The 25,214-nt window shown below is 39.5% G+C and overlaps 1 protein-coding gene across 1 annotated transcript; it reads right to left on the reverse strand.

Annotated features, from left to right (window-relative positions):
• On the reverse strand, positions 1–25,131 carry DZANK1 (double zinc ribbon and ankyrin repeat domains 1). The gene is made up of 21 exons (XM_061990046.1): positions 25,049–25,131; positions 23,624–23,748; positions 23,075–23,195; positions 20,246–20,363; positions 19,688–19,784; positions 18,805–18,929; positions 18,166–18,251; positions 17,505–17,622; positions 16,440–16,553; positions 15,794–15,886; positions 13,756–13,878; positions 12,205–12,369; positions 11,347–11,575; positions 8,017–8,120; positions 5,866–5,940; positions 4,858–4,948; positions 3,573–3,661; positions 2,320–2,400; positions 1,079–1,206; positions 655–729; positions 1–396 (listed from the first exon to the last, which is right to left on the reverse strand). The coding sequence occupies exons 2-21, from the start codon at positions 23,730–23,732 to the stop codon at positions 231–233; spliced, it is 2,307 nt and encodes a 768-aa protein (XP_061846030.1). The 5' UTR covers positions 23,733–23,748; positions 25,049–25,131; the 3' UTR covers positions 1–230.
• Between the last annotated feature and the right edge of the window lie 83 nt (positions 25,132–25,214).

Raw genomic sequence — 25,214 nt, forward strand, 5'->3', positions numbered from 1 at the left:
TTTGCACAAGGTTGAAAAGGAAAAGAAGTCTCTCAGAACAGAGTGCAGTCAGTGAATAATTGTGCTGGGAAGGAACGAAGGAATCTTGTACAAACTATTTGGCTGTTAAAGGGACCAAGCTGATGGTGCAGGGCTATGAAGTCTGCAGACAGTATGGGATGCATGCTCTTAGGTGCTGCCAGGCTCAGAGAACCTCCAGCTCCATCTTGGGGAGAAAAAGGTGGCTGCAGTCACATACTGGCAAGACCAATGTTCTTGGGTTTTGTAAGTTTGCCCAGCGTTCCCTGTCCAAGCTTACTTGCAAACAATGAGATAACTTCATTCTTTCCAGCTGAAAGAGCCAAATCGTATGCCGATTGCCCTTCTGCATTCTTTTTTTCTATGCTTGCATTGCAGCTGTAAATAAAGAACAGATTGTTTTAAGCTACTTCAATTGATTCCAAGTTACTGGGATTAATGAAATGGCTTCTAGGTAAATGCTGATGTGCAGTCAGTTCGGAGTTTCTAGATGCCTTTTCCTGCAGGGACAGCACTGTGAGATAAGTGTGCTGAGCCTCGGGCAGGCTCTGGTCCTCCGGTGTTGCCAACTAAGGTCTGTGCAAGTAGACTGTGGGTGACCTGTAGCTGAGATAGGGGCTCAGCTACAGCACTTACCCTAATAGGACTTGGATGCACTCCTTTCCTTCCAATCCAAGCAGAACTGCCTCATGGAGAGCAGTGTTGCTGTGCCTGCAAAGGAGGAATGAGCAATGTACTTGTGACCTAAAGGAAACTGTCCTGGTATGTAGAGAAGTGGTCTAGCAAATTAAACTAAGGAAAGTTAATATGAGGATATAGAATATACTAGAATATACAGTGACGTTTTTGTTTGGGCAGGCTTTGGTATGGTTTATTGTATTGATTTGAGAGGAGTGGGGGAAGGAGTTGAACAGAACAGCAGCTTTCCTAGCAAAAATTAGGAGAACTATTTAAAGCTGTTCCTCAGCTGCAGGTTGTTTTTTAAAGTTTGGCTTTTAAAGGAGCTTCTCGACTACTGATTTGTGGAGGAGAGGTGGCACATTAATCAGTGCGGACTTACAGTCCTGACTGCTGGTCAATGTTAGCACCTTTCTGCACGAGCACCGCGATTGCATCCACATGTTTGTTAAGGACAGCAACTGTGAGAGCAGGTTGGTTCTCGTCATTGATGCAGTTTGGGTCAGCTCCCTGAAATGCACAGGAGAAGGAAGGTGAGCTATAAAAGCCATAAAGAGTCTTCAGCTTCCACCTTGCTTTAATAGCATGCCAGTTTAAGTTGGCAAATGGACTTTATGCTCAAGACAGAGAAGCGTTCAAATAAAATTGTGTGGTATTGCATCTTCTGAAAATGTACTTTCTCTTAGCTCAAAGCCAGAGTAATGTATATAACAACAGCAGTCAGACGATCCTACAGTTGAGATGCACTTTGCCACACAGGAAAAAGGCAGAGGTTATGTTTGCTTTGCTGTACAGAGGACTTGACCCTAAACTATACAATTATTATATTTTTCTTGTGACTTTGTAGCCAAGAAGGCCAATGGCAATCTGGAGTGCATTAAGAAGAGTGTAGTAAGTCAAGGGAAGTTATTTTCCTCTTCTGCTCTGCCTTGGTGAGGCTTCATCTCAAGTACTGTGCCCAGTTTTGGGCTCTCCAGTTTGAGACAGGGAACTTCTAGAAAGAGTCCAGTGGAGGGCTACCAAAGATGATGATGGAACTGGAGCATCTCTGTTACAAGAAATGTTGAGAGACTTGGGACTGTTTAACTAGAGAAGACTGAGGGGGGACCTTATAAACACAATTACCTAAAGGGTTGGTGTCAAGGGGATGGAGACAGTGTTTGTTCTTCAGTGCACAGCGACAGGACAAGGGGTATCAGGCACGAGCCGGAACACAGGACGTTCCACTTGAACATGAGGAACAACTTCTTCCCTGTTCAGGTGAGGGAGCCCTGGCACAGGCTGCCCAGGGAGGGTGTGGAGGCTCCTCTGGAGGTTTTCAAAACCTGCCTGGACATGTTCATGTGTGACCTGATGGAGGTGAACCTGCTTGTGATTTTTTTTCTATATGGCCTTCACAGACTCATAGGAAAGTGCCTTATGCACTGGACAAATAGAAATTTGAGGAAAACATTAATAAATGTAAATGGTTGTTTCTTCTCTAAAATGCTCTTTCAGTCTGAAGACAGTCAGTTGTATTGCAAGGATGTTACCTCTTAAGCTTAAAACTGAAGTTGCATACCAGGTTAATATTCATGGAGTAAAAAGAGTTGGAAAAGGAAACTTCATCAAGCAGTAACTTACTTCACTGAGCAAGTGTTCTATCAAGGTGATTCTTCCTTTCCCATTTGGACCCAGTTCATCCAGTAGTTGTCTGGACTCTGGCTGTGGAAACACAGAAGACAGCCAGTAACATTTCACACAGTGAAATACAAGGAGGCGGGCCTTTGACCAAAGGTGTGAAATGAATGCAGTGTATCTGAGCCTAGGTATTACTCTGTGACCCTTCTTTGGGGAATGTCTTTCCAAATCTGGGCAAGTGTTAGATAACTCAGGCAAGTAGCTCACTATGGAGGTTTTGATTCAGTAAACGGTTAGCTTTACACCAATGCAGCTCTCCAGGACTGCACAAAGATCTGCTCACCAGAATAAAATTAAACATGGGCACAAGTTCTGTGCTATAGGATTAAAGCTAGAAGCTTCAAGAACTTGTAGAAGTACTTCATTTAAAAAATGAGTATGTTTTGCCTTACAGAAGTTAGTTTACTAAATCTTAAAAACAACAAAACCTAAAACCTTTTCCTTTTACTTCTTCCCAGCCTTCCACTTCCTTCCCCTCCCCATTTGAAAGCCCAATCACTTGTTCAAGCATTTTTATCTCTGGACTCACGTCACAACGCTCTGTATCTTCTGCCACCTCTTGAGTGTCAGACTGGTCTGAGCTCAGATTAAGGTTCTGAGAATTTGCATGCCATTACTGACAATCCATTTAGTAGGCAGTGCTTTGAGGATATTTGGTCTCTAGTAGAAGTAAACCTTTGCTTCTACATTAAACTAGCCCTCAGTTGTGTCTCTCAGCTTGATGGGAGAACTGAGTTGACTTAAAAGCTTGTTGCGTAGATCATCTCCTGTCTGGTTGACAATCTGTATGAACAGAAGTTCTAGCACAGGCAAGGCTAGGCCTTACAGAGTCAAACTAAGTAGTACGGTCAAGGGAAGATGCTAACGCCTCCAGCTGATGTTGCTTCTCAGAAAAACCTGTAACAAAACCAGTCTGCAGCAGCCTTTAGGCCTAATGCTGTATCAATAAAACAGAATGAGTCCAAAAATGAGAGCAACAATCTAATTAAGCCCTTGGTAGGAACAAAGTTTAGTTATTTCCAGTTCTGTGATAAATGGCAGTTACCAACATTCATGTTTAGTATTAAGTTAGACTTTGTCCCCTTCCCTTGCCCCCAGTCAGTGTTAAAAGCTTTCTATTTTTACCATTAGATGCCCTCTTTCATATTAGTCCTGCTCTGTATGTAGTTTTTCCTGTACTGGCAGTATATACATACAAAGAGCTTATCTTCTTTTTCTGCAAGTGTTCTTGACTTTGTTCTTTTTATTTTGCCTCTTGAATGGAAAAGATTATCATCATCTTTGCCTAGCAGAAAGGGAAACGAGTGTTAATTCAAGGCAATGTCAGTATCCCAACGAGAACCTGGGGAGAGATCTGGAAATAATTTATCCACAAAAATATTTTATTTTGTGTTGAAATCAAAGCAAAATTTATCAGTTTTCTACAAGAGAAAGTGATGAAATTTTTGTTGCAGATCAGACTGGTTTTAACAAAAGGTTTACACTAAGGCAGTCCTAAAAACTTGCTAGTTTGAAATGATGGTTCAATGAAATGTGGAGTTTGGAGGGGTTGAGTCTTTCTTTAAATGGCTGCAGCTGTTCAACAGGCTTGACTCGGATTCATGAATTGTTTTGATCAAAACCCTTACACTTTTTCAGTGCTATTTGGCTCACAAATGCATATCTGCTCAAGGTCCTCTAGTCTTAGTTTTTATATATGTCCATTATTTTTAAGAGACCTAATCTTCCAATTTGCAGGAGGGTTGATAAGGAAATTATGTGGTATGTAAGCTGATGCTACTGGAGTGCATTCCATTCACTTTATTGACCCTCAAAAGAACCAGCTTCTAGTGCTGTGGCTGTCTCTTGCCTGGAAGCACAAAGTGGATAAAACTTAATGTAAGTTTGAATTAAACTATGAATTGAAGTATGCCAGATGACACTATAGCAGCTTCTGAAATCTAATGCTGACTTTACAGAGGGTTGATTTAACAAAATCCTAAGTCCAATATGAGATGCTTAAAATGCTGAGCTGTTACTGACACTGTTGGGATATGCATCTCTGAAAACTAGGTCTAGAATTCATGTATTTCATCAGTTCTTACCTTTGCTAAAAGTGCCAGAGCTGAACTCCCAGGTACAGGTCAAAATTAGAGACAATATTGACATGTATGTGTCCTATTGTAAAGAATATACAAAGTGTCTTAAGGTTTTATTGCTATAGGAAAAACACTGCTATGAGCTGTGGCTCCAGTTTACTGGCCTCTTCAGCTGTCCTCTAGGGATGAAATATTCCCATGAGCTTTTGACAGAACCAGTACGTTGCCTAAGCCTCAACTCAGCCAAATTTTGAGACTTAAAGATCAACTAAGTAGGTGCAGAATGTGCTAGTATATTAGCTTGCCTGTTTCAGTGTCTAACCTTTCAAGCACTACATCTGTATTCTTGATTACTATATTTATGGTCTATTGTAAAGAGGAGGGGGTAAAAAAAACCTCTCACCAGTCTGACTGCCACCCTGTCCATCTTGGACTTCTGTTACAGCATTCAGGTAATGATTGTTGAACTTCACTGGTTTATTACTATGAATATCCTGTAGAATCATCAAACACAGGCAGTTAATTAGATTATAATGTAATGCTGTTATAATCTTAGGAGCACAAAAAATGGTGCTGCATGTGAAAAAATATATAGGCTTTTAATATCAGACTCAAATTAGCACAAGACATTGTTATATGTAATTGATCTGTGAGGCAAAATGTAGCTTTTCTTGTCTAAACCTTGTATTAGGTATTAGTTTTGATTTATTTAGCTACTTTTTTTAAAAGGAAAAGTGACATAACCTTACTTCATGAAATCAAGATTTTAATCTGAGTGAAAGTGTGTTCACCACTTGGGACACCTGATTAACTCCTCACTTGTGAAATAACATGATACACCTTTTCAGGCACCACATGGCAAGGGAAGTTTGGTAAGATTCTACATGAGATACACAGTTTGCATTTTGGATCTTTGAAACAGTAGATTGTCATCTTTGGAAACAAATATGTGGCTGTTTTTTTGAACATGGTAGTTCTGGAGGTAGAGATTTCCAGTGTTTGAATACGGTAGAACAGGACCTCTGGCAAATGATATCTCCAAATTCTAAGCCTGTTTCTTAAGATCACAGTATGCAGACTGACAAAAAGGAGGCTCTAAGATCAAGAGCTAAAGGGTACTAGAAACATCAAACAACATCAGCTGAAAGAAGAATGTTAATATTAATATCAAACTAATAAAATTAAAGATTATAGCCAGACTTCATGGTTATGTTGCTTAACCAGATAAAGATACCTGTTCAGCCAATCTAACAGAAAAAAGATCCCTTTCTCTGAAGTGATGACTTAACACACTCTGAACAAAAGAATTTCTTGTTTAGCCCCATCTTTAAAATATATCAGTGTTACAGTGACTGGTCTAGTAACAACTTCAGACCAGCTGCCTGACAACAGACCTTATCCCCAAACTGACCTTATTAATAGCAAGAGCATAATTCAATGTGATAGTGACTTCATAGTCATCCTCATGGATAGTGGCAGAATTAATCTAGAGGGAAAGAGCAGCCATTAGCACCACTTACAAAAAAAGTACATAGACACAACTAGAAATGTCGTGCTGATGATGTTTATTGTGGAGCCCATACAGAAAAATCACACGATGGCCTCTGCCTGCTTGTGATATTGTACCAACACTTTCCCATCTAACTGAGCAAGGGGGGCAGGAGATGTTTTGAGGAACTGCCAAGTATCAGGCTGACTCAAATGATAAATTATCCAAAAGATGTAATGATGCTACATTTCATAAAAGTGCATTCTCCACCTAGATTTTGCAGCTGCATGAAAGGCTGTGTTGGTCTCAGGACTCCCTACTCCAGGAGAACTGGTTGCTGCTTCAGTTGTACTGGTCTGTAGAAACACAATCTCTAAGCAAATCTTGGGCATCTTTCTATATCACTTCATTGAGGCACTACTGATGGCAAGGAGACCACTGAAGTTATAAAAAAATGAGGACATGGCGGATTATAAAGAAGTGGGATGAAGCTGACATGCCTATGTTGTATCAGGTTAAGAATTTTGAGGTAAGGTTTGATTATAATTCTAATCCACTTGAAAACTGGAAAAGCAGCATTCCACCTAGTTAGTTGGTATCTACTTTAAATTACTTGTATTGCTTTCAGGGGCAGTGGTTTCAAGAAAACAGGATGACAAAAGGCCAAGATGCAGCAGGAATAGCCTTCTCTAGGCAATTTATATACTTTACAGGCACATCCTTTTGAATCCTTTAGCAAAGGAAACAAATTGCAATGGACATATACCTCACCTCCACCAAGCAGATATCTTATATTTGTCTTATATTTGGCTTCTGAACATATTGGTATTCCCAGTAGGTCTCAGTGGGTCTAGAATTCAGATGCAAAGTATCTGATGGAATGTCATACCTCCCAAAAGCGTAATCTGCCAAATGACAATTCACTTTCTGACCCCCAGTATTCACAAACTTTTCTGTACTTGTTTTTGTGTGATAAATTAGGGGGTTTTTGACTGGTGTGTCACATGAGTCAGGGCAAGCTAAGAAGTAGTGAGCTTGAACTGTGACAAGGGAGACTTAAGTCAGACACTTGGAAAAATCTTCCCCAGCTGCTAAGCCAGTCCAAGGACTTCACAACCCTACTTCTGCCGTGCATCCTACTTCCAGCTGCTCCCTGACAACGCACTGATGCCCTTTTTTGTCTCCAGAGCTATTTTTAGCCTGGGTCAATCAGCGTTCCAGCCCAGAGGACATTGCTACAAGCAGTTGTGCTGGCAGCATCTAGGGAATAGTGTGAGGAGATGCAACTCCTTAATCCATCAGGGCAGCCAAAGAAAGCAATACAGTACTGCAGCTGAACAGCAATGATAATTAAGTGCAGAAATGGACTGCCTGGGGCAATTGTGAAATCTCCATTGTTGCCGAGTTTCAAAAACTTCAAGAAAAACATCTGTCAGCAACAGTTTAGACAGAGTTGATCCTCCATCAGGACATGGACTAAATGATCTCTCAGTCATAGCAGCCCTATCTTCTGTGACTTTTGGAAGAACCTCCAGTTTTCACCTTCTTTAATAATTTTAATACAGTTTGGTGACATCCTGAAGACTACATCTCCGCTGTGCCTGTAATACTAGTATAGCTTGCCCTAGAAGTAGTCTATTTAGCCAAAGAGAATTGCTGCTATCTGCTGGTATATTCCAGCCAGGATCACAGACAAGGATATCACCTAAATTCCATTTCTAGCAGGGCTTATTTAACTGACCAACTACATAGATGACCATGATCTCTCCTTTTTCATGGCTGCCTGTGGTGGGATACTATAAAAGCAACTCAGCAAGGCCTTTCTTGCTTCTATCACTTATAGCTGTGAGGTGAAAGAAGGGTGGAAACTGCCATAGGAATGAAGGAAGAAAAAAATCCTTCAGTAAAAGACTGAGCAAAAAAAGAAACAACAAAACAAGACAAATCACATACACATAAACAGGTCAATGACTAAAGAAAAGTGAGACATTTATTTTCCCAGTGTTTATCTAGCAGCCACAATATTCTTTCTGAGGCTGCATACAAAGATATTGCTCACAAGCTCCCTCCTACCTTTCCCATTCGGGGTTCTCCTATCAGTGCTCTGAATTCAAGGTTGTTCTGAGAATAGCTTCTAAGGTGAGCGCAGACATGGTCCAGCTGTTTTCTCCAGTAACCTGATCAAAGATAGTTAAACAGGAGATTAACATTTCTTCTCCTCATGGACTGGAAGATTAAAATAACTAGCATAATTTCACCGAGGGAAAAAATATTTTATCTTTAGAAAACTCATCTGATTAAGAAAATGAGAAGCAAGTTATACCCCCACCCAAAAAAAGACATACTGTCTTATCCATAGGTTATAATACATTTTTAGGGCACCTCTATTCACATCAAAATCACTCCTGAGAATTATACTTTGGAATTGAAACTACCCCTGTGTGAAGTACAATCTCACACTCTTCCAGGTAATTCCCTTTTCTTTTTTTAAAGTACAATATTACAACTAAGCAATTGTACATTATTGAACAGATTTTCACTTGACTTGAGAGCAATGACAGGTAACAATAAACCAAATCTGAAAACTGCAGACATGGTAACTCAGCCTATACAGCATTCTGTCTGTGTAAATTATTCCCCAAATAAATGCCTTTCAATTTTATATGGGAGACTGTATTAAAAGCTTAAGCATTCCTGTTCTTCTGCCTGTCAGTATCTCTGGGAGAGTCAGCATTCTTTTATGCAAGTACAGGACATGAACCATGAGGAGCTGAATGCACCTGGATTAAAAACTCATCTATTTTCAGTTTTTGCAACTCCTGTTCAAGTATTTCTGAAGCAACATTCTGTTGTCATAAGAGAAAGAAACAAAAAGACTTGTTCTCATTCTTGAGTGAGTTTTATTTTGTGGCACACTTTTGTAAAATACAGAGTATGAATTATTTTGTTGTAAATAAATTGTGTAGGCTTGGTGAGCTCGTTTAACTTAGACTTCATCTTAAGTAAAGCTAATAACAAGTGAAAAGAAGCTGTCAGAAGAGAAGTGCTGCTCTGACTTTTGCAAGGGAAGGCAAGTGCACAAGGATTTTTGTGCTTGGAAAACTCTAGAAAATATGGCAAACTAAAATAACCAGTCTTATGTGATAAGCAGCTTTAAAGGAATATAAAAGGAAGGATACACAGCACAACATAAATTGTTCCCTGCTGTGGTCTCACAAGTGAAACCAAGTTAAAACCAGTAGTTAAAAAGTCTAATCTAGACCACTATTTGGTGAATGATCCCTCCAGACAAGTCAGTATCGTTTGTAAGAAGCTGGTTCATAACTAGCCTAGATCCCCAGATTTTATTTCAAAAAATCTAGGTGGCCAGGAACATATTCTTGCATGTTTGATATTTTATTATATCTAAAATGGTTTTGGCAGCACTGATGGAATGTTTAAATTCATGCTTTCAGTGTAGAAAAGGGGAAGCTTCTTTATAAAGTTGACATGGTAAATGACTTGGCTCCTGTTCAAAACAGTCTGAAAGTACAGCAGGAAAAAAAAAGAAAAAGAAATACAGTGCACATTAGAGGATTAGTGGTTTTTCCAGTCTTCACAAAAGAGAAGAAGTTTAGTTAATGGCTGACATGGTCAAGACATCATAAAACTCCCAAAAGTTATTTAACCCTCATATTTAAAACTTTTAATATACTATTCAAATTGAAGAAATAATGGACATATTTGGCATAGATAAACAAAATTTTCCTGGGTGATAGTATATGGTGTTGTTGACACATGTAGTTTTAAGCTAGGTACACAGCTCAGCATTAAAGAAAGGGAACAGCATAAAAGACCTGACCGTAACTGTTGTTTATTGATTTATGAAATGAAATATGTTGCTCGGTCCTTGGCAGAGTCTAACAAAGAATACATTACACAGTGCAACTTCAACCTCTGCTAAATGGGTAGAAATGAACATGTTTCAAGAGCGGTTCAGAATTTCTCCCTAACCTTTCGCAGTGAAAAGAGTTCTCACAAGTCAAGAGCTGTACTTCTGACAGAGATATATGAAGGTTCAGTGTACTTTTTTTCATCTCAGCGCTTTCATGGGCCAACCCTTTATTATCTCTGACTAAACTGAGCTCCCTGACATGCTGAGTCAAGCGGTGTATTTCCAACAGTGATGTCTAAGAGAACATGCCACATTTCAGAGCAAGGGAGTAGGAAAACAGATTTCCCACAGAATCAGTGCATCATCTGAATATTTACACACAGAGTCAAAACAGGAATTTCTAACATTCATTAGTGACTTCTTCTATCCAATAGATAAATAACACAGCCTGAAAACAGCCCGAGAGGTTGACCTTCTGATTATAGAAAAGACCTAGAAATGGGAAAGCAGATCAAAAAAAGTAACTGCTCCTTCAAATTATGGCTCGAGTCTGTAGTGATTTAAAATTAACTTATTCTCTGGAGTGCACAGCTGGACTGCCCTGCAAGCTTAAAGACAATTTTGCAAATTGGGCCATGTATAACATCCCTAATTAATACCAATGGATTGTCTTCAAGAGTTTGTGACCCAGAAAGCTGAAGTCAAGGCTTTTCCACAGTAATAAAACTAAAATCTCTAAAAATTGTAACATTTTTAATGTCAGCAAACAATCAAGTGATTCCACAAAGAACAAACCAGGGATCACAAAACAAAATTGTCTGCAGTACTGATACAGTAGTCTGCAAGGAGTGATGTAGGTGTACTGATGCCTTTAGAGGGGGATGGAAGATGGGGCCTACAAGAGCTCTCAAGGGTTTCTACCAACCCTAGTTTTTGTAATCTTGTTAAGAATTTCTTTCTCTAGTTAAGTTTTCTTTGCTTCTGAAACTTTCTATAAGTTATGCCACAAACAAGTTTTTCACATAGACAAGTCTCCATTTTTTTTTCAAGAGCTATGATCCCTTGTGTCTCAGTTTTGTTTAAGAGTACTCCCACCAGGTGCCATCACAGTTGTAACTGAACTTCTCACTGCAAGGAGAGTGCTGAGAGGTGAGGTTGTTCAGTGGTTTCCAATTCAAATATAGGACCTGATCTGTCAGGATCTGAGGAAACTGAAGGAATAACAAATTAGTAAGGGTGCATAAAGATCAGTAACTAAAATTTCTATATTACTGATAGGCTTTCTTTTAGCTATTGATGGAGATCAGTGATTGAGTTCTATACATTTACAAGTGACTGGTGGGAAGATGGACTTGTAAAGATGTAAATCAGTGTCCTACTGATGGCACATTCCATAGATAATAGTCTTTTCAATAAAAAGGTCATACATTGCAGCTTTGTTTATAAAACATAAAATCAAATATCCTTTAGTGGTTAGACTTGATAATATTAACGGTCTTTTCCAACTGAAGTGATTCTATGATTCTAACCTTTTCCAGGACTAATGGCTGTCAGGAGAGGCTTATGATCACTCATCTTTTCCAGCTTTTCCCTTTGTGATACCAGCTCAAGCTTCTTCTTTTCCAATAGTTTGCTTGATGGGTAAAAAAGTCCAATGGTTTGGGTTCCTTTATCTTCTGTTTCTTTTAGTTCTGCCTTGGATTTGCACAAGGAAATAGGAAGCAGCTGACAGGCGACTTGAGCTTGAAGTTGTTTAGCCTGGGGGGAGGGGAAGGAAAAGTGTAAGTAATATAATTACATCTAATTCAATGGCTTAGAAGCTGAAATTAACTGTAACAGTACAGAAAATTGTAAAGGAATGGAATAGCTATCAGGAAGAATCATTAACAAGTCTTGATTTTAATTACCAGTCTGTAACAATGATACAACTCATCACGAATGTTCAAGCAAAAGCAAAACTCTTCATGGCTGCCAGCAAAATGACATGTATGCCTTTGTAGGATAAAAGCTGGCCTTGCTAAGTATTATGGTCTTTCTGAAAAGGGAGTTTTAAAAACAGTGTTACATATGCATGAAAGAATACCTTGTGTTAGCAGGACACAAGCAATCCCCAAGAAATAACATAAAAGTAACTTAATGAGGTAGGACTTTTGCAAGTTTCTTTGTTATTTAGAACAAGGCTGGATGCAGGTCTTTGGCCAAGACTACTTTTTAGAAGAAAGCAGCTCTCAGGATAAGCATACACTCAGTTTTGCCCTCAGCATGCTCACAGACTTCAACATTGTCTGAAAGAGGAAACAAATGGAGCTGTACTGATCTATACCTATGCAGTGAGTGAAGCCTTTTAGTCATGTTCAGACCTGGCTTTGTTGTATTGTGTGTGTTACCTCAGAAAATTCCAGGGAGTTCCCAGTATTCATGAGAACATCGTTCTGAGAAGCCATCTGGGATTTGGGCTCTATGTAGATGCCACAGGACCCACAGAAGCGAGCGTATGGATGGTTGCTTGTACCACACTTGAAACAAGTAAAGTAGGATGGAGGAGGTCCAGGCTGGAAAGTTCAGTGAAATACTTGTTACTACAGAAACATATAATGCACAGTTCAGGAACAATAAGAGCAGTGGCAGGAGGTAAAAGGAAGTAAAGTAACACTACCTAAAACTGTTACATTAGAAATATTAAGCATATACCAGATTGCTAACACACTGATAGATGCAAAAGAGTAAACCTTCAGACATCTCAGAACTATGCTATGGAGGCAAAGTTTGGTTTTTTACAGACAGATCTAGCATTATGGTATATTGTTTTTTGTAAAGATATACTTTAAAAAATACTTATTTTCTATGTCAAAGCCCTGTAGTTACTACTCTGGTGCTGTGATCGTGAATATCGACTGCAATTATTTCCAGTTCAATTCTAACACCACCATGATCCCCCTGAGTCCCTGGTACAGTACAGGACCAATGGTTACGTGTGCACACAGGTGAGTTTTCAAATTTGATATATATTCATGTCACAGGAAAAAAAAAAAAAAGAATTCTCCTTGAGTGTGATCTTAGATCGAAACACTATACCTGTAAAAATATATGTCAGGGGAAATAATTTACATTTGTTGTACCATGCAAGAGCTCTACTGAGCAGCAGTAAAGTACTTGTCTTTACTCAAGTTAATGAGGCCTTCAGCCAAAGAAAATTGCATGTGTCAGCCCATCTCTGGTAATTGCCCATATAAATTATCATGTCCCACAGGAGACGTGGGAGAACTCGCATTAGATTAGCCTGTACTTTAGCCTTTGATGGATAAGTTTCTTTGGCAGAGTATATGGCTATTGGATTTCAGCTGATGCTCATTGGCCCATGGTAATTTGTTTATATCTCTAGATGCTTATGTCACCAACTGATGTGGGGTCAGGATGTCATAGATTCATAGAATGGGAGGGTTGAAAGGGACCTTTAGAGATCATCTAGTCCAACCCCCCTGCAGAAGAAGAGTCACCTAGATCAGGTCACATAGGAACATGTCCAGGCAGGTCTTGAAGACCTCCAAGGAAGGAGACTCCACACCCTCCCTGGGCAGCCTGTGCCAGTGCTCCCTCACCCTCACAGTGAAATAGTTTTTCCTTATATTTAAGTGGAACTTTTTGTGTTCCAGCTTCATCCCATTACCCCTTGTCCTGTTGCTAGATATCATAAAAAAAAGGGATGCCCCAACCTCCTGACACCCACCATTTAGATATTTGTAAATATTAATGAGATCCCCCCTCAGTCTCATCTAAGCCTTTCATTTTTCTTTATGTAATTCTGTGTGCACTACATATTTTTATAATAATAAGTTGTGTACTAACTGACAAGAGTTTTGCAAAGACAACTTTGAAATTGCTGCAGGTCACAGATGAGTAAAACCAGATTTGTTTACACAAACACTGAGAGCACGTGCCTTGGCTCCACACCACTCACAGAAACGGGCATCACATTGGTTAACATGATTGCATTTTGAACACAAAACTGTCCTCCTTTGCTGGTTGTGGTAAGGTGAGGGGGCTTGTCCTTCAAACATGGGCTAATAAAACAAAACAAACATTAGGAAGAAAACACTTGTTATGAAGAAAAGTTCATAAGCCACATAAGGTGAAAGAGGAAAGCAAGCTACTTTGATAACATAAAGTAGTACTAATCCTAAAAGAATTATTTCATGTTAGAGTAAGTACAGACTTACTTGAACCTAACCTGTAGGTTTTTTTCATCACAAAACTACAGTAAAACGTGAAATTCATTCTTTTTAAAATACTTTTAGCAGAACTGAATGGAAAAAAAAAAACCATTCCTTCTCAGTCATGTTCTTTAACATTGAGCATTTATTAATATGGCCTGATGGATACATTTCTTACCACCTGAAGAGGGAGTTTTTTTTGGTGATAAACTTACATTTTCAAATCCAAAATACAACAGCTATGTTTCTTTGTACCTTTCTTTGTAGTAGTATGGCAGCAAGAGTGTGTCCAATATTGAGTTTTCTCTCAGTTTGATATTTGTTACACAAATATTTTTTGCACCCTTTTACCCCATACAAGTTATATATTACCCAGCATTCCTACCACAATTAACTTCTATGAGTATCTAAAAGAAAAGAGACTTTTTTCATCTGATACTTCTAGAAGTTAATTGTAGATCTTAGGCTGGGACAAATAGGTATTAATATGTTTTGTTAGGTTTTTACCTCAGGGCTTATGCAGGTTATTTTCTCTGCAAGTCAGGAATATGAATAAGGAACAGACCCCAAGGAAAACGATTTTGATTCCAGACACCACAACAGCAAATAAGCAAGCACAAAATACCCCTGTTCTCCTCCGTGGCCTGCACTGAAATTTGAATTATGTAACTTGGGGATTTAGTTTGGAAAATAAAGTTTTCATAAACACAAGCCTAAAAAAAATGTCTAAAGCTCTAAATGAGCACTATCCTAAATATAAATTATTAATGACCATTAACAGTAATATCAGCATTATTACTAAGTATTAATTATGCAGTAATTACTATTGTTATAGCTAATTAAGTGCTATTATTAGTAAAATTTCTAATTACCACTATAATTCAATAAGCATTTAACTTTCTTAGCTACTACAAGTCTCACCATTCAAGCCATATGCCTAACTAACTATCCAGCTATGCATTAACATCTACATTCAGCAAAGCAGTTAAACATATGTTTGTCTAAGGTAATACAGTACAGATTCCTACTGAACTTCACTTTGCAATGACAGCTCAGAGACTATACAAGAGACCTTTGCCTCTAGTTACTGACAGTTTTAGAGCTCTGGGTGCTGCCAATATAATCAGAACATTTTAATTTGCAAATCATTATTCTTCTCTAATTTCTGTATTTATCACAACCTGGAGAAGTACCATAAGATTTTCATACAAGACTTTTGTCTTCTGAAGTGGAAGTCAAATTATTCTCAGGAGCCAAACGAGCAAGCTACACGGGGAGTTGAAACAGACAACATTTTTAGAGGGGAAATTTATTGTTGCTTTTCTCACCTCTGTGCAGAGTCACAGGCAAATACAAGCACAGTAGCTGTATGCATGTAGGGGAAGCAGCAAATAGAGATAAAAAAATAATGTAAAAGCATACTTTTTCACAGTGTAATTGAAATAAATGAGAATTCGATCCCTGATGTATTGCAACGGAAAATAATCTGAACGCAAACAAGATTCCCTTGGAGACAAGAGGACACTTTTTTCTAAGAGCATTCTGAGCTTCCACAGCAGCAATAAGGTACACAATATCCTGATATTTAGCTCAGCCTTTGTAATGGAGCGTCTGTGGGAGTTCTGGGCTTAAGTATAGCACAGGGAAGGGATTCTCTGCTTTGTAAGAGGCACACGGGGCTATGACACCAAGTTTTCCAAAGGAAAAGAATGTTACACTATCACTCTATTAATTCCATTAATTGAGGGCTACAAGAAGTTCTTACCATCTGTATTTCCAGTAGTTTGCTTTCACAAGTCACACAGTGTTTGTGGTGAAGAGGATTTCCTGTGCCACATGCCTGACAAATTACTTTGCCCTTTTAAATAGAGAAAGAATATTTCATAGGGTATTTGAAAACTTTGAACAGCAATAATAAGAGTACCTGCTCTTACAAAGTACTGTGGTTATTCATCTCTGCAGACAGAGGACATCCTTCAGCTCTGTGCGGTGGGCTTCAGAGTAGTTAGGCCATGTTGCCTGGTCATTACAAATCACAAATCTATATATCTTTGTGACTTTCTTAAAAAAAATATATGGTTAAAGAATATATGATCTCCCTCAGGAGATCTAGCATCAGTACCTCCAGATCTTCGTATGCAACAAAATCTTTGTATGAACACAAATGGATACATTCCTGTCATCCACACTGCTACATTATGTGCTCTTCAGCATGCCTTCCTCAGCTTATGTGGTTTACCTTTAATAATGATTTATATTCAAGGTGGTTTTAATTCTACTAACTCTTAAAAGTTGTCATAACGTAAGTACATAAACACAACTTGGATGGAAATATTTATAATGAAGTAATAAGTTGGAAAAATGCATGCCAGGAGGTAAATTGCTATTTTGTTATATTTATTCTCAGTTACCTTCATGCAGATGCTGGTTTGAGGCTGCAGCTGTGGAGCTATTGGTGACTCACATACAATGCAAGCAGGTGTATTAATTGGCACAAGATGTCTGCATTCAAGACAAGGTGCCATCTGAGGGAAAAACACACGACAGCATGTTAAGGAGCATAATGAGACCATTAAAGTTATGATGAGATTTTCAGTATTTTCCTGGTAAGAGTCTGCATCGGCAGCAAAGTCACTGGAAACAGCAACTGACAGCAACAAATGCTGATACTGATTCTTAAACCAAAAAATATGAAGACAACTGGACAGAGGATGCATTAGTGACTTATAAAAAATATGACAGAAAGGTGCTAAGTTAATTTTCATTAAAGTTTAAATGACACTACAAATTTATGCATGTAGTTGAAATCCTCTTAATTATGAACCCTAATCTAAACAGGTGGTGAATATTTTCAGTCATCACTTGAAACTTCAGCATTGCCCCAGACAAGACATCTTTCTGATGACAAAGGAAACAAAAGTACACATTGACTTGATAGATCAGGTTATTATCTCTTGAGGAGAGCTTAGAGAAAATAGTTCCAGGCATCATTATAAAAACTTGTTATTCTTTCATATACCCACACATGCCACCATTTAAGGCTTCAGGCATATTAGATGGATCTTCTACAGCTATGAGATTGGCATTAGTCACTATACTAAGTAATTGCACATGTTAGCACAGCAATAAGATACATATGTAGCTCCTACATAGTAGGGGTGGTTGTTGTAGGATGAGGAGGAGTCTGAATTTGGTGGAGTTTCCTGGCACAAGTGAATAAAACACCATTTACTTTTTCATTGGTACCCTTATGAAAACATATAGCACTTGAAGCAGTCTATAGCTAATTTTGCCCATCGTTTAAAAATTACAGCAGGTCCACTGCTAAAGGTATTGAGCAAAATAAAACATCTGAAAAAAGTATCCCAAAAGAAAGTGTGACTAAATAATGGTTTTGCCAGCATGGAATGTGTAATTCATGGGGAAAGCTGGTCTCTCCAAAGAGGATGTGATGATTGTTATGATGTTTTGCTGACCTGTGCTCCTTCAGGGGCTGGGAAGCGATGTACTGGCACAGGTGGGATAGGAGATCCACATTCCTGACAGAAGTGAGCCAACGGGTCAGACAGGCGAGGTGCAGAACAGTGTGCACATCTGAAAAGAGTAAGATGGCTGAGCTTGTTTTGTTATTGTACTGCTGCTTAGTAATGATTAATCTGGAACCTGTTGTGACAGGACTTAGGCCACTGATTTCTTAGTTGTGGCTTCCAAGCTGTGCTGGTCCATATGCCCCAGTGTCTACAGTAATGACATTCTGGACTCTATAAACAGATTTGCAAGGTAGAGAGCTCTTCAGTTGCCACTGACATAGATCACATAACACTTTCAATACTGATAAAGCACTAACATTTGGTGAGACTATTCCAGTGAGGAATTTTCACCTTCAGCAGCGAGGGCTACGCTCTAATTGTAAAAGACAGCTTTTCCTCTGATCCTACAGGTGTTAGGATAAGATAGTTGATAACTGTGTATAGAGAAAGACTTTTCAACACCATGCCTAGATCATTTTCTCCAGTTATGAGACTGTCTTTGCTTTCCCTATTTTTATAGAGCCTCACAGTATTATCAACTTGGCTGCAAAGGCAATTGTTCAGTTACTTTCCAAAGACAACTATGTTAAAAGGAGAAGTCACTTACTTGAGGAAATCTGTTTCCCTCTGGATCCTTGCCACCTGTGTGCTTGCTAAGCTTTTCCTGCTAGTCATTGCAGAAGAACTAGCAAACTGGAATAGAGGTAACTTTTTAGCCTTAGTAAGCAAATCTTTGCAAAATGCATATAAGAGTAGCAAAATCAGCTAAAGATGATATTTGAGACAAACTGCACTGCAATGCATTGCTTTAAGGAATATCTGCTACCCTTGACTCTCCCCTTAGCTCTATTATCATACACACCCTACAGCTTCTTCCAATAAAATGAAATCAATGTTTTGCTGTTTACTTCCAAGACAGCATTACTTAATACTAAGTTTTAAACATCAACTTGACAACATTTAGCAATAAGTATTTGCTAAATGCCGATTCAAGTAATGTATTAGAAGAGAATTAGTAGGAATGCAGGCATTGTTAATTTGCTTCGCTTGTTTTTGTCCTTCCTGAAAACTGTGTACTGCTTTGGGCATTCCTATTCCAGTGTATTATTGCCAGTACATTTAAATTAGTATTGTATAATATAGCCAAAGGCATTGATTTCTGAGAGATAATATGAGAAAGATTACAAATCTTCACATCTTCATATCAGTTGTGATTGGCAATTTTCCTCAATAGCCCTTTGCTTACCTGTAATGACTCTGTTGGTAGGGCTGAGACAGATTCCTCTTTGTACTCTCTTGTTTCCAACTGACTGGCAAAGAGCTGTGGTCCCTGCAGGGACCTGTGAGCAGTCTTTCTTTCTGTTCCCAAGCCTAAAATGGCAATCCTGTTATTCCACTGTCTTTCACTTCATGCAGTTAACATACATCTTAACATGAATATTACATACTCCTTTATATTTCAATGGCTAAGCATATTTAAAAATGTATTTGACATCCAGACTTTGGGTTCAAACAAACTGCATGAAATTATAGGAAATTAAACTAGAGCAAAACCTCTCTGCAAGATCTCACTTTTGTACTTTTCCTCTATTAAGGGTTTTCCTCCTTCCTGCATGCTCAAAAAAACCCCCCAGCTCCTAAGAGTAAATAAATGAGTAAACATTAATATGATTCTGTGCTCTTAAACAGTCCCATTGTTGTTACCATGGGATAACAGGCTTTATCTGTAGAGAAAATCTAGGTCAAGCTTTCATTTCTACCTTATATATTTATTTTGGAACCTCACTGCAAGCAAACATCAGTAAAGAACTCTATAAAGGATTTGCAGTCCCATCAATTTGACAGCATTTTCTGGCACAAACTGAAATATAGAAGGGGCTTTCTCATGTTGCTGAGAAATTAACGACCTTTTAGTATGTTCTTAAGAGGTAATGTGAAATGTATGGAATGTAATTTTTATTCTCTCTTTGCAGTGTCAAGCAATCAAAATTGGAGTTCCTAAAGGATCTTCTGTCTTCTGAGATGGCTTTAAAATTACACATATTGTACCAGTGATACAATAGAAAAACTTTACACTATTTTCAGCTAAGACAGAAGTCTATTTCAGTTCTCAGGAAGCAGTATTATACCTTGAAAATCTTGGGGTGCTTCGCTCCAGGCAGGCTTGACTGCCATGTTTACTCCATTCTTCTTTAGTTTTGTAGTAAATGTTCCACCTTCTCTTTCCTAAAAAGTAACTTGATTTTAATGTCAAATTAAATTTGGGGTTTTGCTTTAATCTTCTCTTGCTATACTTATTTGTTATGATTTTTAAAAGTGCATGGTGAAGGTATTTTTGATGCAAGCATTCACAGAATCATAGAATGGTAGGGGTTGGAAGGGACCTTTAGAGATCATCTAGTCCAACACCCCTGCAGAAGCAGGAAAAAGTATTTGAAAATATTAAATTCTACATGCATTTTTTAAACATTTGACCTGAATTAGTCATAAAAGACCAGTGAAAAAAAGAAAAAAAATAATGTGTCTCCTTGAAATTTTAATAATACAAAAAGGATCAAGACAGCAAAGACGGGCAAACACAGAAAGAAAATATAGTAAAAGTATAGACAGTCAAGATTTAATCTCTAGGTAATATCATACTTAAAATATTTATACTCACATAAGGAGTTACAGATGATAAAACTAACCTGTGTGCTGAACTCTTTTAGGAGATTCTTGTCATCATCTTCAACAGAGAAGAGCATGTTTGGTTGTTTGTATTCTACCAGAAACATCTTTGTTACAACTGTACTCTCCCTGCAGTCCCTGAAAATCAATGTTCACAAAGCTATATACATGCCACAAACCCATGGGCAGCAATAAGTAAATCATTGATAATTATGGCCCATTTGTTGGAACATGTCTTCCAAGCTTGCAAGTCATTATTTCACAGAATCCAACAATCTTAAGGGTTGGAAGGGACCTCGAAAGATCATCCAGTCCAACTCCTCTGCCAGAGCAGGACCACCTACAGTAGGTCACACAGGAACTTGTCCAGGTGGGGTTTGAATGTCTCCAGAGGAGACTCCACAACCCATCTGGGCAGCCTGTGCCAGTGCTCCCTCACCTGAACAGGGAATAAGTTTTTCCTTATGTTTCTTTGGAACCTCTTGCTCCAGCTTGTACCCTTTGTCCCTTGTCCTATCACTGGCCATCACTGAGAACAGCCTGGCTCCATCCTCCTGACACCCACCCTTTACGTATTTGTAAACATTAATGAAGTCACCCCTCAGACTCCTCCAAGCTGAAGAGCCCCAGCTCCCTCAGCCTTTCATCAGAGGGGAGATGCTCCACTCCATCATCTCTGTAGCCCTGTGCTGAACTCTCTCCAGCAGTTCCCTGTCCTTCTTGAACTGAGGGGCCCAGAACTGGACACGATATTTCAGTTGAGAAGTATAATCCTGGGCAATACTATCAGGAACTACTGCTTTGTTTTGGGTTTGGGGCTTTTTTTGTTTCTTTTGCTTTTTTAGTTTAAAAAGTGTATGATACGAAATTAACAATAAAATATATGAATACTTTAACCCTGCAACATTTTTTACATGTAAAACTCTTGATACCCCTGTGTCTGCTTTCTGGGGTAATTAGTGTTTGCCAGCGTTGCAGAAAATAGAGAGGAAGACTTTTCTTCCATTCCTAAAGCCATATTCATTTTCCTAGTCAAACAGCAGGTAGCACACTACTTATTTGATAAAACAATTGTCATTTTCTACTATGTATTAAATTGCAACAGTGACACTGAAGTTGTTGTAAGTGTCCAAACCATTAATTTAGGATTTATTGTCACTCTGTAATATCTATTTAGTACATCTGAAAACATCTTAAAAACCCCCCAAAACATACTGGAAACAAGTGTTAAACTAGGTAGTGACATCAGAAAATACATATAGGCCTGTTATGCATTTCCCTGTGCAGGGAATATAACATTGTTATATTCCAGTGCAGATACAAAGACTACCTGCAGATGCTAATAGCAGAGAACAACAAGCACAAATCCCCAACCGGAGTGGAAGATTCTGTTCCTTGTAAATAAAAGAGAATGCAGCAGGCTACAGACAGTGAATTCAAGTGTCCTCTGTCTAAGCATGAAGTTAGTTTGGAGAAAGTCTGTGGCTGTGCAGCAAAATCCATTTTTCTTTCTATGTATTGTATTTTTACTTTATCCTTGTGCATACAATGTTGTACCTGAGCCATGAGGCTTAGTGTTCTGTGCTTGTTTGTGAGAAACTAAGAGAACTCCTGGGAAGACCAGGTTCTGTAAAACTGCTGAATCACTGAATGACCCCCAAAAACACCATACTAGTTCCTCTGGCATTTCTCATCATCATCATGCTCAAAAGGACGAGCTCAAAGTATAGTATATTTTACTAACGTCTCACCCACAGCCTCTCTGGATCATTGGCCTGTGTCCACAGCCCAGGAGACAAACATCTGAGAGAGAATCAAAGAATCATAGAATGGTAGGGGTTGGAAGGGACCTTTAGAGATCATCTAGTCCAACCCCCCCCTGCAGAAGCAGGGTCACCTAGATCAGGTCGCATAGGAACATGTGCAGCCGGGTCTTGAAGACCTCCAAGGAAGGAGCCTCCACAACCCCTCTGGGCAGCCTGTGCCAGGGCTCCCTCACCTGAACAGTGAAATAATTTTTTCTTATGTTTAAGTGGAACTTTTTGTGTAATCCAACACTTAATGGATTGATGTGGTTTAACCCCAGCCAGCAACTAAGCAGTACACAGCTGCCCATTCACTCCCCTCACCTTCCTGCAGTGTGATGGGGAGAACTGGTGTGGAAGGAAGAGAAGTAAAACTTGTGGGTTGAGATAAAAACAGTTTAACAACTAAAATGAAATAAAATACAACAATAACAGCATTAATAATATATAACAATAATAATACATATAAGGAGAAGGAATGAGAAGGGTAATGAATAGAAATATGAGAGAGAGCAAAATAAAAACCAAGGGAAAACCAAACCAAATCCAAGTGATGCCCAGTGCAGTTGCTCATCACCCACAAACTGATGCCAAAGGAGTGATCTGCCCCTCCTGCCCCAGTCCCCCCAGTTTATATACTGGGGCATGATGTTCTGTGGTATGGAATAGCCCTGTGGCTACTTCAAGACAGCTGTCCTGGCCATGCTCGCTCCCAGCTCCTTGTACACTCGCAGCCCACTTGCTGGCAGGGCAGGGAGAGAAGCAGAAAAGGCCTCATCCTTCTGTTATTAACATTCTTTTCCCTGTAAACCCAAACCATAGCCCTGTATCAGCTACTAGGAAGAAAATCAAGTCTATCCCAGCCAAAACCAGGACACAAATAAAAAGCATTTTGAGAAAGTGCAACCCATGAAGACCATCTAGTGGGGAAAGAGGCATCTCTCATTCATGAGGTATGCAGTGCTTTAAACAACATGGCTCCAAGCCATGACTGGGATATTCGTACCTTGCCAAAATATGACTGAAATAAAACAAGATACCTACTTCGTAACTGCAAGTGCCTTGACCATTATTTTCCCAACTGGTAATGTGATAGGACCCTTATACTTGAAAGTGTTGTGTTCTCCACAGCCAGGTTTCCTTATGAGTTTTGGTTTACTTCCATCTAAAGTGTAATAAATAGAGACCTCAGGTGTATCTGAAAGACACACATAGAGCAATTAGCCAATCTGTGTTCAACCTGTGAAAAATAAGCTGTACACTTCAAACTCCTCACTACTGTTGACTTTTCTCACAAACAAAATAAAGCAGTTCCATAAATGACTGTTTGGCACCGACACCGTTCCTCCCATTAAAAACAAGTTACTAAACAAACATAATTTCATAATAAGGAATATTTCTGTTCATAAGGTATCTGTGCATTGGTTTTGTATTAAAACATTGTAACAGCAATTGGTTACTTTTATAAGTTCCTTAAGGAAGTGGACACTCCTAAAAATAATAAAGGAAACGCAAACAAAAGTATAGAGGTTACAAGTTTCAAGTCAACACACAAGAAAAGGTTTTACATAGAGTCAAAGCTCTTATTCATACCTGATTTTATTTCTACAAGGGTATTTGTGTCTATTTCATGTTTAGCTTTCCCTGGAAGAGGGATTCGAAGTGGTATGACCTGAGGAACTGAGACAGATCCAGCTGTCATTTTTCTCAGCAGTGATCTTTAAAAAACAAAAAGGCAGACAATATTTTTTTCTAAACAGAAGAATGCATTGAGAAATATCATCTTTTAATGTGATTCCTTGTCTTCATTTGTTTCTCTTAAAATAAAGAATTCTTTAAACTCTTAGTTTTCATTAATGTTTGTATGGTTTTCACATTGAAAAGGAGCAAGATCCTACTGACCATCATGCTTTTGACTTATTCTCCTGCTTGAGAACTGTGAACAGAGCTTAAGATTATCTCCACCCTAAGCATGGCAGATATGGAACCAGCCTCTTGTTTCAATATGGCCCTCTTAATATATACAAAATGTCCTGAAAAGGACTAAAGGAAGACAGCAATTACTTGAGCTTCTCTCAGCTCTTGTACGCATTAAGGATATACCTATAAAACAGATGCCAAACATGATTTAGCATAATTTACATAGTCATTATCACGTCACAAAATTCAAGAATGGAAAATTGCATTTGGATACAATAATATTTTACAATACAAAAAGATGTACTACAGATCTTGGGAACTGACACTTGAGGCCAGTCAACAGGTCTACACTAGAAGGTTTTGTAACCAGCCCTTCAGAAACATCTCATGCTACTCATCAACCCAGACGGTAATGATTCAGCATGAAAGGTGTTCATTAATCTACACTTTCACTGGAGCTACAGCAGGGTAAGCCACAGTGCCGCCTGCAGCTGCCCATCTCCTTGACTGGGTTGTCCAAAACAGCAGTTAAGGAGCACAGGCAGTTGTTAGCCAAACACTTGGGCTGCATGTAGTGGCACAGGAGACGCAATGAGGGGTGCATCTGCCTGACATTTGAGGGATTAAAGAGTATTTTTCCTCAAGGACTCGTCTGCTTTTGGGACACCTGGACCAAAAGCACAGCTCCCTGTTTCAGCCTTCTGGGAGCCCATCACTGGTGGGACTTAAACGATCCTGCCAGCATGCTGGGCACCTGCCACACTGTGTCCTCCATCCCTGCCTGCACTCACCCTGACAGGTCAAGCCCACTCCTCACCTGCTCAGGGCACAGCCCACCCCACCTCACCCCACTCCATCTCTGCCCTACAGCCCGTCCCGCTTCGCTCGGTCCCACTGCACGAGCCTGATCACCACACTGGATCTCGCCCCACAGCCTCACCCACCCCACAGCGTCCCACGGCAGACCCCCGCCCGCCCCCGCAACAACCCTTGTACACCCTCAATCCCAGCCCGCAGCCCTGCCCACCCCACGTGACCCCACTCCACCCCACAGCCTTGCCAACCCCACTCGATCCCTGCTACCGAGCTGCTGCCGACCTCTCTCGATCCTCGGTGCAGAGCCCACCCCGCTCGATCCCCCGCTGGACTCCTGGTTGCCACAGACGCCTCGGACCGCGCCGCCTCGGCCCTGCCAGCGCGGCCGCCTGCGGGCCCGCGTCCCGCTGCCTGGCAACCGCCGCGCCCGCCCCCTGCGCGCGTCATC

This window comes from Colius striatus, chromosome 2 (assembly GCF_028858725.1).
Source record: "Colius striatus isolate bColStr4 chromosome 2, bColStr4.1.hap1, whole genome shotgun sequence".
Lineage (NCBI taxonomy): Eukaryota > Metazoa > Chordata > Aves > Coliiformes > Coliidae > Colius > Colius striatus.